This window comes from Sceloporus undulatus, chromosome 6, assembly GCF_019175285.1.
Source record: "Sceloporus undulatus isolate JIND9_A2432 ecotype Alabama chromosome 6, SceUnd_v1.1, whole genome shotgun sequence".
NCBI lineage: Eukaryota > Metazoa > Chordata > Lepidosauria > Squamata > Phrynosomatidae > Sceloporus > Sceloporus undulatus.
The window spans coordinates 7,449,506-7,461,556 of record NC_056527.1 but is presented as its reverse complement, the minus strand read 5'-3'; the positions used below and the strand labels follow the sequence as shown (position 1 = coordinate 7,461,556).

The 12,051-nt window shown below is 42.8% G+C and overlaps 1 protein-coding gene across 4 annotated transcripts in view; it reads left to right on the top strand.

Moving 5' to 3' along the window:
• The window catches only part of LOC121934750 (mitogen-activated protein kinase kinase kinase 3-like), a 99,912-nt gene that overhangs the window by 32,000 nt on the left and 55,861 nt on the right, over positions 1–12,051 (top strand). For all 4 annotated transcript variants that reach the window (XM_042475551.1, XM_042475554.1, XM_042475553.1 and 1 more), the window contains exon 2: positions 9,483–9,565. In XM_042475551.1, coding sequence (XP_042331485.1) covers positions 9,562–9,565 — 4 coding nt within the window. In that variant the 5' untranslated portion in view covers positions 9,483–9,561. The remainder of the gene's footprint in view (positions 1–9,482; positions 9,566–12,051) is intronic.

Here is a 12,051-nt window from a genome sequence, read left to right as displayed (position 1 = left end):
TGCAGATCAACGCACACAACACACACTTTGCTACAGGAATTAGATGTGCCCTAAGCCATGGTGAATTAGACCTGGTGAATAGGTGTCTAGCACGTTTGACCTTGGCAGCCAATAATGAAGCTGCCGTTTTAACTAGCCCAATAGGTCACCGAGTTGCTCAGAGCTTGTTAAAAAAGACGTCACTCTTTCACACAAATTGGAGCACAGCTTCAGAGAACAAAATATCGATCAAGGAATGGAAGGGAGTTGTGTTTATATTATTAGCAGTATTATTTTAAAAGGACTAAGGGGGGTTGAGAAGCTAGAGAAATTTCTGGCAACATGCTTTGTGTCTGTATTTTTGTTCTACGGTCTAATATGGGATGTTAACCAGGTATTGATGGTCTAAACAAACAAGTTTCATCATTTCATCTAAAGTAGATACTGGGAAGAGATTTCCACAAAGTTTATTGGGTAACTTCAGGACACAATGTTAAGACTCTCAGCCTTCGTGAACTCAATAAAAGAAACCTGGGCCTCCAAAAGCTTTTTTGTTAGGAAGAGATTTCAAGAAATGGGAGTTACTAGAGTAAGAGATGACATGGGTAAAGCAGATCTGGGAAAATCCTGGGATTTGTAGTTTCATGAGGTTTTTAGAATTCTCTGCCAAAGAGCTGTAGTGTGTCATTTGTTGCTGTTGTGTGGCTTCAAGTTGTTTCCGACTTGTGGCAACCTAAGGTGATGCTATCACTGGGTTTTCGGGTATGTTTCTTCAAAGGGGGTTTGCCATTGCTCTGAGGCTGAGAGACTGTGGCTTGCCCAAGGTCACAAAGTGAGTTTCTGCCATGGGATTCGAAACATGGTCCCCAGAGTCATAGTCTAATGATCAAACCGCTATTCCAAACTGACTACAAATCCCAGCATTCCATAGGATGCAGCTGTGGTAGTTAAAGTGGTCTCAAAGTGCTTCCTAGCACAGCAGGTGGGCATCAGGATAGAGAAGGCAGGTGTGCAGGTTGTTCAGCCATAGGAAACTTCCAAAGAACAAAATGAAGAGCTCTGGGCATATAGCCTGTAAAGTGCATCCTCGCTTGGACGTGTTGTTCAGACACATTAATAGGCTGGAAAGAGCCATGTTTAAAACTGAAAAATAGCTCTAGCCAAAGTAGGGGTTCTGTGCCAGGGAAATGCAAGGAGATAACAGAAAGAGAATTTGAGGGAAGATGTCATTTAGCTTGGGCTGGGCTGTATCCGTATACAGGGGTGTGGTGTGGTGTTCAAGTGACAATCCCAGCTCCCTTGCTGACTTTTCCATTTTGCATAGAAAAGCAAGCATTTTAATTCTAGAGATAAAAGGGAAAACTTTCAGGCATTTCCTATCCGATTGCACAGTAAGACTGCTCCAAGTGTTTCTAGCTAATGAACACAGAGGTGATGGATGATCATTTTCTCTTGTGGCCTTGGACATGTCCTAATTTTCACATATTTTAAAGAATTAAGCTTGAGTGGCATTCCTTAAATTATTTAAAGCACTGCACAGGATACCCCTGTGATTTTCCCCTCTACTTAGGCGCAAATCTTGTGTATTTGACTTATTGTAACGCTCACACATGAATTGGAAACTCTAATTTCATCAGGGCCTGTGTAGTGTGTTGGTCTGAGCACTGGATTATGACTCGAGATCTGGCTTCGGTTTCCCACTTGGCCATGGAAACCCACTGGGTGACCTTGGGTGAGTCATACACTCTCAGCCCCAGAAAAAACTATGAAGGCCTTAGAGTCACCATACATCAGAACTACTACTTGAAGGCACACAACAACAAAATTTCATTATATTTAAGATTTTGGTATTTGTGATATGTATATAATATATCCCAGCGATTTCTTTCTTTCCTCCCTCTGCCAGTTTTGGACTACTGGCACACAAGTGACTTGCCATACAATGTTAAAAGCAAAGCCCAGTTCCTTCTCCTGCCTTTCACTTTCTACCCACACTTTAAATATACATATATTCACTTGTTTCGTAGCTTCCACATCAGGATTGCTAAGCCTGAGTGAGTCACCATAGCCGTAGCTTCTTACATTTTCCTGTCTCTTTCTGAGGTGGCAGGTAGGTGTGGAGGTGAAAAGCCAGCACTTACAGAATCACGTGGAATGGGAATGTGTGCGCGCACTGTGTGGGCAGCACCATAAAATGCAGCAAAGTGTCTAACAAGCATTTGTGTGCAATGCAGATTGAAACAACTTCACTCTCTACCAATGTGTTTCAGGGTTGGCTGGCCTAAACCAATTTGGTTTAAACCTTGGTTTAAATCAAATGATTAAAAACAAACAAACCACACTCCTGTTTTTTTTTAAATTGATTATTCATTTATTTAAAAGTCTGGCTATTATTACTATATTCCAGCCCTCTTGCTGGAACAACAGCATCCTGGGTGCTGTAGCCCAATAAAAAATACCATTTCCAAACTTGGGAGATGCTTACCAATTGATGGGGGTGGGGGTGGGGGTGCACATCTGCATGGCAAATTTGCTGGACAAATTGGTTGAAGCCTGGTTCATTTAAAAAAAAAAAAAGAGGCAAAACCCAATATATCTGAATGAGTGAAGCCCATCTCTATACCTGTCCCTATGAACACTGGTGACACATTGATTTTTTCATGCCATTTCATTTTTTGGTGGTGATGAGGAAATCACATAGGAGTTTATCACACGAAGGAAATTGGGAGTGAATATTTGTGTGAATATCCTGGGAAAATCGCATAATTACATGAAACGATTTCACATGACGTTGCACAGAAGCCGCCATTAAAGTGGTCATAAAGGAGCATTAACGTGCATCTTTTTACTTTCGGGATTTTGATGTCAATGCATTTCCGATATCACTTTATTTTCACAATTGCATGTGATAATCATTTGGGCAATTACTGATCATTTTTGCTTTATTTGCAGAATGCTTTAAATGCACTTTAATCACTCTTTAATGCCAAAATTAGCCACAGTGTGATAAACTCTATAGAAAAATACAACTCACTGCAAATGCAAACCCAGTTCTCTGCATGCTGATTTTAATAGTGAGGATTTACTAGCATTTGCTATCTTGTAGAGTGTAAATCCCATTGATTTCTGTGATAGCTGCTTCCAACAAGTAAGCATCCAGTTGTAACCGTAAGCATTCTTACTGGGAAATAACTCCCACAAGGTTTCGTACTGAGTAAATAGGTGCAAGAATGCATTCTTGGAGAGCTGCATAAACCCTGGCAGCCAGTCAGTCAAGAAATTGTGATCAGCTCTCACAGAACCCCTTTAAAAAAACACTACAAAACAAGAAACTTCAGTTATTTGAAAACCACAGATATGGAAAACTTTTTCGGTATGAGAAGAGTAGCTGGCTTCCCGTCAGTGTGGGACTTACCTTGGCAACTACAAATGTAGGGAAACTGAAATGATTGCTTTCAATGCCATATACAAACACCTTTATTGTGAATTTCATATCTGAATGGAGGATAGTTTGATGTTTTAAAACACAAGAGTGGAATTCAGGTCTGAGGAGGCCCCCATAAGCAAAAACAAGGGAAGAGCACAAAAAATCCAGCTGTTTTGCATTATAGCTTCTAGCAGACCCTGCCTGCAATATGTGTTCATCCATGAGAGTTAGAAACTGGTTCATGAACTGTTTGGAAGAAAGCAAAGCTTTCTTTTCAGATTCTTGATTTTGTATAGGATGCATAAATGGCAAGTGGCCCTGGATGTGAACACAGCAAATGCGTTCTTCCCTTCCACACCCGAGAGCCTTGTGAGCCATCCTTCCCTGCTCATTCCATAGATGGTAGCAAAATTAAGGTATGAGTCAGATTTGGGAGACGATGTGCCAAGTGTGTGCATTCCACCACTAAGCATGTTCTGCATTAAACAAAAAAATCCCCAAGTCTCAAATGCAGAATTCAGCTAAACAGGGATGGGCAAAGTGAATCCCTCCAGATATTGTTGGTCTGGAGTTCCCAGTATCCCTCGTGTGCTGACTAGGACAGATGGGAACTGCATTCCCAACAGCACCTGGGGGGCTGCCCATTCTTGATTCCTGAGCAAGGCTGACCAAGTGTCTGTGTTGCTAACATCTTGTTTATGTGCACTGATGGATTCTGTAATATTATTAAGAGCCTGAGGCACAGGATGAGACCCACAATCACATTTAATTCAGTGATTTCCAGACTGGGTCTTTGGACCCAGTGTTGTTTCCATCAAGCCAGCAGTGAAAACTGCAACCTAGATGTTGGACTGCAGCTCTAGACAGCATCTATGCAATTCTAAGTCCTGTAGTATGAAAACATTTAGAGGACAATCACACAGATCATGGTTCTCACCATGGTTCTCACAGTTTGTGGGTGAAAGGGGGGCACCCAAAATCTCACTTGACCTGGTGTATTTTGCCATACAATCCAGTGCCCTGCCATGCAGGAATATACAACCAACGAACTGAAGTATGTCCAACCAACCTCTGTTTAAAGACCTCGAAAGAAGATCATGACTCTGTCCTACAGAATCCTGCGATTGGTAGTTTGATGAGGCACCAGAGCCCTCTGACAGACCAGGCTGAATTTACAACTGAACTACAAATCCCAGGATTCCATATGATGGAACCATGACAGTTAAAGTGGTATCAAACTGCTTTATTTCTGCATCCTTTATCTATGAAATCTTATGTTACAACTTCTTTCATACAGTTAGTCTCAAAAGTCCTACAAGTTCCCTTTGTATATTGATATTCCAGACTAACAGAGCTATGTCTGGAAACTACAACTGAATATAATTTTTTGAATATGGTGCACCAAATATTTGCATAATGGAATAATGGTGAAAGTGATATGGGTTCAGTCTGTAATCCCAATCTCTCTTTAGGTGCCTAACTACAAATAAACGGAAAGGCTTCTTCTTTGTGCTTAAAGCCGTTTTTCATTATTTGGTTATTGCTGGTGTTTGTTCTACCTTTTTCTGGCCCCAAGAGCTCTAGCAAATACCACTGACGATAATACTTTTGACCTGTTCCATAGTAATTTTTTTTGTTAAAAAATACAACAATAACACACAGAGACACACACACAAAACCTTCTCCGCTTTGGCTGGCAGGCCTCCCGGAAATTTGCTGGAAGTTAGTGTGGTGGAATCTTTTTAAAGAAAAGATTTTTCCACTTCATTGTGTGTGTGTGTGTGTGTGTGTGTGTGTGTGTATATATATATATATATTGCTTGCTGAATCCAGACTCTAGCTTTTGTAAAACAAAGGAAAGCCCAATTTTTAGCAATGGAGAATTATTAGAGTGACTTTTGCAGCCCAGCTTATATTAGTTGCAATTTAAAATCTGATGAGATTAAATTGCTAAATTCATATGAGGTTGTTGATTTTTTAAAAATAATTTGGGTTTAGGGTCCGTTTTCAAAGGTGGCTTCAGTTATAGGTAGGGTTGCCAGAGGGAATTTCATTGTGTTTGTCACACAATGAGGTAACAAGCAACACCTGATGAAATTACCTGTTTTATGCAGCCAGTGTGAACCAGTGTGACATAGTGGTTTGAATGTTGGACTATGGTTCTGGAGACAAGGGTTCAATTCCTGGCTCAACCATGAAACCCACTGGTGATGTTGGGCATGTCACACGCTGTCTGCGTCAGGGAAAGGCAATGGCAAACCCCCTCTGAACAGTTCTTGCCAAGAAAATCCCATGATAGGTTTGCCTTAGGTTTGCCATAAGTTGGAAAACAACCTGAAGCCACACAACAATAAATACAAGCATTAAAGGTACAGTAGCCCTCCCCAGTTTTCATTGTGGCAACCCTAATTCTTTTTTCTTTTCTTTTTTTGGTTGGTTTTTTAGGCTATGTGGCTGTGTTCTGGAAGAATTTATTCCTGACGTTTTACCTGCATCTGTGGCTGGCATCTCTGAAGATGGCAGCCACAGATGTAGGCAAAATGTCAGGAATAAATTCTTCCAGAATACAGCCACATAGGCCAAAAACCCCACAAAAAACTATGGATGCCAGCTGTGAAAGCCTTTGATTTCACACTAATTCTGGGTGTTCAGCCAGGGCTTCCCATGGGATACGCATGTACTGGCTACCCCTGTTGGCGTATGTAAGAAGTTGCTGTTTGCAGGGAAAGGTTCATCCAGATCAGTGGAAATTATGTTATCTCCAGCGTACAGAGGTCATGCACTGCAAAGGTATTGCACTGTAATTGCTAGACCCTAGGATCCAGAAGTGAGGTACTGCAGCAAATCAGTAAATGCAGTGTAGTTATTGCCCAGGTTTGGTCTGACCTGGAATTCTTAACAATCTTTCTATGTCAAGAGAAACCAATAGGTTGCCTGGGCCTTAGAGGTTGCCCAAGAACAGCCTACATCTGCATCATAGACCAGGGAATCCTACATGTTGGTGAGTCACCATATGAGTCAGTAGCTGATGGTTCCTCCTTCTAGACCAGTGATTCCCAAACTTTAGTCCTCTAGGTATTTTGGACTTCAGATCCCAGAAGCCCCAGCCAATGTGGCCTGTACTCTGGAATTCTGGGATCGCAAGTCCAAAACATCTGGAGGACAAATGTTTGGGAATCACTGTTCTACAGTTTGCAACTCCTGGCAGCATGCAGCTAGAAAAGGATGGCCCTACTGTTAGTCAGGGTGCGACTTTGGGTGTCATGGAAAGATGGCAAATAACTGTGTGTTGGTATTTTTCAATTGTTGGGGATAGAGAGAGATGTTGTTGTATGCCTTCAGGTTGTTTTCCACTTACGGCAAACCTAAGACCCTAAGATGGGGTTTTCTTGGTAAGATTTGTTCTTAGGGCGATCAAGGGAAATCATTTTCTCTGGTTTACTATGGCTACTTCCATTCCTATTGGTTTTTTTGGTTTTGTTTGCAGCTCCAGTCCAATTTGGAATTATATTCTGAATACATTGGTTGTTGTTGTTGTTGTGGTGGTGGTGGTGTGCCTTCAAGTCATTTCCGACTCATGGCCCTGGAGATACTGCATAGTGTAGTAGTTTGACTGTTTTGCCATTCAAGGATGGTTAGTATGGGATTTTGGAGGCAACGGCTGTTTACTTTTGCTGTTGTAGCCAGGCACAAACGGCTGTTATAGGATCAGTCAGGGCAGATTCCCGTTGATTCCCATTGTTTCAAACTTGATTGTATTGTTTACTGCAGATAAATGTAGCGGCTTAACACCGAAAGCCTCGTGTTTCCTGTTCTTTGAGGTTCCACTTGCATCATTTTGAACTTTATGCAACAGAAGAGGAAGAAATGAATTTTGCAATCCAAGTGGGAATTCCAATGTGTTAGCAGTAGGGTTATCATTGTGGGTAGGGTTGGGTTAGCTGTAGGGTTTAATGGCCCAGGTAGTAGGTATCCTATACCTATCTGGGCTTCTCCCACACCTTTTAAAGATCGAGGTTTTCAGGTTCTTTAAAAGGTGTGGCAGAAGCCTGGATTGAGAACAGGATGCCTATTGTCTGGGCATAGGGGTGTTCAATAAAACCCACATATTTAAATTTACATTCCGCGTCTAGCGTTGGAGGAAAGGCAGTGTGATAATCTCCTATGTCGCTTCTACTTTGTTGCATCATGTTTAATCAATAAACAACATACTGTACATCATTCCATCCCTCCATCGATTGGGTGGGACAAACAAGTCCCCCAATGGCAAAACCAAAGTTGATTTGTTGAGATAATTTTTGTCCTGATGTACATACACTAAGAACAGTAACATTGTAAAGAGCTGCAGCTATGTTTACAATTCTTTAGCTGACAGTGTTTTATCATGTGTTTTGTTGTTGCTGTGTGCCTTTGGGCCCATTCACCCTATGGAAATAACCCATTTTGCAACATTCACACTGGCCCTGAATGTACTCGCCGCAGTTTGCAGGGTGAGTGAAAATCCCACTTAGCCAGGTGCATTTTGCACTGGGTACCTAACCACATCTTTTTTTTACAGCAAGAATGATCCGGATCTTCAGTAGTGTGAATGCGCTGCCAAAGTGGGTTGGACTGGATGGCCCTTGCGGTTTCTTCCAACTCTTATGATTCTATGCATCTCTGGGATTGTTACCGGCCATGAGGTGCCACCATGCTGATGCAAACAGCACCAGTGTGAATGCTGGACCGGGTTAAAATGACTTGCAGAGATTTGATCCCAGTAAATGTAGTGGGAACATCAATTCAGTATCGCATCATCACAGAGATCCACATCTCCTCGGTACAAAAAGTAACTCTGAATGGCAGGTCATTTCCAATTTATGGCAACCCTAAGGCAAACCTATCACTGGGGTTTCTTGGCAAGATTTGTTCACAGGAGGTTTGCCATTGCCTTCCCCTGAGGCTGAGAGAATGTGACTTGTAACCCAAGCTTACCCATTGGGTTTCATGGCTTAGCTGGGGACTGAACCCTAGTCTCCAGAGTCCAACACTCAAACCACTGCTCCACACTGCCTATATTGTAGGATTATTTCTCGGCAGATTCTGTATCAAAGCATGAATCTGGAGGACTATCATCCTGGATTTCAGATTCATTTCCATTTATATCGGGACAAATTTTTCATGTGATGTCTTTTAATGGGGTTAGCTGCACCTTTATCTTGTATTTTATATGTACTGTAGTTTAAACTGTTTTAAACTTTGCAATACAATTGCCTAATATAACGTTTGTATTGTTTCCACTGTATTTTGTTTTAATCTTACGTTGTAAGCCACCCTGTTTCTTATACTGGGAGAAAGATGGGATATTAAGGGAAAGTAAAAAAAAGATAATTGGAAACTGGACTCAATCCTTGATCATTATCTCCAATTTAGATTTGTTCTGTCACTTCCATGGACATCTTTGGAAGCTTCATGTAAACCTCCCTTTGCCTCTTCCTTACAGTCAAAGAGCATGTGATAGCTCAAATGAATTTCTGTTCCCAAACATACTGTGTAGTTTTTGATAGGAAGTAACAGCAAGCAAAAGGAACTACATGTTTAGCTTTACTGTCCATTTCAGACTATTGGCTTGACACATCTTTCTTTTCTTCCTGCCCAAATCTCTGAAAATAAGTTTGTATAAATATCCGTGTACTTTCTACTAGTAGAGTCCAGAGATGTAGTGGATGTTGACAGTATTATTTTTAGACTGGCCCCAGAAGTGATTTCTGCTTTGACTGTAGTGTGATATGCATCTTTGAATGTTCTACAATTTCTTTATCATGGGTAGTGGATTTGCTTTAGCTATGATTTAGTGTGATGTCTGAATTAACAAGCCAGAGTTAACAGTTGTTACTCTTACTACCTGAGTGATGAAGTGGAAAAATAATACTTGGGGAGGACTTGATACTGGATTATTTGGTTTTTGGATATATGAAGGTTGCAGTAAAATGGTCTTTTAGAATAGAAAATATGGCCAATTTGACCTGATGTGCTCAAAACCTTTCATAAAGCTACAGCATTTATTATCCAATTTTTTCTGTTGTTATTGTTGTAGGGGCAACTCTTGCCATTGAAGGCTAACCCAGAAGAAATACCCTCCTTCAGTGATATACAGACCTGATGAAGATACAACCATGGGTAAGGTTCTGTTTATTTCTTGTTTTTGTATGGTTTGGACATATGGTTGATTTGTTGGGCTTTCTGGTACTTTGGCGTACTGCACATGCTCTTACTCAAGTGAGAGTTTGCGTTTGTTATTGTCAGTTTGGTGCTGAAGAGAGATTAGGATCTGAGACAGCGATTGTTGGAAAGTAGGAGCAAAAGGTTCATGATCATGACAGTAGTTCTATATCAAGAATAGGGTGGGAATAATACATTCTTCTATATAAGGTCTGTATCTATATATATAACTGGGATGCAGTGGTTTAGTGGTTAAGATGCCAATTCTGATGATCGGAAGATCAGAAAGTTGGCAGTTCGAGGCTCGAGTGCTGCATGATGAGATGAGCTCATGTCTAGTCCCAGTTTCTACCAACCTAGCAGTTCGAAAGCATGCAAATGCAAGTAGGTAAATAGGTACCACTTTGGTGGGAAGGTAACAGTGTTTGGTGCAGTCATGCTGGCCAGTAGTGTTTCTGGGCATGTGCAAGAGGTGACACCTCAGAAGGGGGGTGACACCCAACTGGCCCCTCACTCCCGCGGGTGCTCCTTGCGCCTGCGCATGTGCTCCTAAGGGCCATACGGGTGCCATTTTGTCTCCTCAGGGCTGTGTGGATGTTGCTTGGGCCTGCGTAGACACCATTTCAGTTTCCCAGAGCTGCACAGGCACTCCTCAGGCCTGCGTGGGTACCCCTAGGGGCTGTGCAGGCACTCCTATGGCCCCCCCTGGGTGCCATTTTGTCTTGTGCGGGCGTTCTCTACCCTGGAAGCAGGAAGTCCTGTTGCCAGAAGGCCCACCCCCCGAGGTCCCACCCCCTGCACCGAGTGTTACCCAGTGCGGGACGTCCACTGACGCTGGCCACATGATCACCAGATTCATCTTCAGACAATGCTGGCTCTTCAGCTAAGTAACCGAAATGAACACTGTCTGCCATCTATTATGGCCAGGCATTCATGTCAGGGGACTGCCTTTACCTATATAAGGTCAAGTTGCTTTATTACTGAAGCTGGACCTGACATGAGTCTGGTTAAGACAACCCAGTTTGTAATTCTACTTTGAGTGCTGCAGCATGTCACTTAAGGTAATAATATTCTTTGCAGAAAGTGGAAAAAATTACTTTTGGACTGTGGCTCTCAGAATCCTCCAACCAGCCTAATGGGTGAGGCAAAAGCAACTTTTTTTCAAGCTCTCTTTCTTTGGTGCAGCTGTTTGTTGCTTCTAGCCACCAGAGTTTGGATCTGTGGGAAGTTCCATAGCGTAGCAATGCAGGGCTTCCTTGATCTTCAGAGTTCTTCTTGACTTTCACCATAGGCTTCAACCTTCCCCAGTTTTCCCCCCTTACTGCTAATGCAAGCTGGAGGGCATTAAGCTGGAAAATGCTGACCATTGGTGGGAGCTTCTAGCCCTAATGATGGTTAATGTCTGCTAATGTGAATCTTCACATTTCATGTGTTTTACCCACCACTTTAGGAGATACCATACTATGGATAGTTTGGTGAGAATGCTTACTGAGCATGCAGGGGGCATTTGTGGGTTCTGGAGTCTGTATTCCAGGAGGGGTTATTCTTGCAGGTTTTATTAAATTAGAAGTGTACATTTCTGGCTGATCTTATGCCTTGTGTGATCAGCATTCTCTAACAAAATGGGAATTCTAGAGTCAAAGCGTTTGAGGTGTACTTCAGAAATAACAGTGAGAAAGCTCCTTGGTAACAATTGTAAATATAAATGGATATTGAATTAACTTTACTCCCACGGCCCCATTGGCATGCCAAAGCAGCTGATGCTGGTTGCTGGTTGGCAATATGAGGATTGTAAAGAATCCTCTGTGAAGAAAATCAGTGTTTATTTTTAATCATGAGTGGGTGGAGTTTTGATCTCTAAGCAGGAGACTCTTTGAAGTATAAATAGTAACAACGAGGCTAATTATCCAGGTGTACAGGTTCTATCTCCATATTCTGGATCATAAACCGTGAAACTGGAAAAGAACCAACCTGGCCAGTTTCCCCATAACCTGCACTGATCAAGATTCTGAACAAAGCTACCATTCAGTGATTATTTTCATTTTGCACCTAGACACTGATGGATCAAATGCAGGGGTCGGCAACCTCCGGCCCGCGGGCCGGATGCAGCCCGCGGAGGCCTGCCGCCTGGCTGCTGTTGCCGCTGCTGCCGCCGCCGCAGCGGCCGCCCGTCACAGCTTTTGGCTGCTCTGGGCGCTGCCATTTTGGGTGGCAAAATGGCGGCGAAGTCTCGCGCGACCTCCCCACCTTTTTGGGTGAAAAAATGGCGGTGCCCATAGCGGCCTCTGGGGCTATGGGCGCCGCCATTTTTTTGCCCAAAATGGCGGCGAAATCTCGCGCGACCTCGCCGCCCAAAATGGCGGCGCCCAGAGCGGCAAAAAGCTGCGATGGGCAGTGGCGGCAGCAGCGGCGGCGGGCCTTTAGGAGGCCCGCTGCCGTCCCTG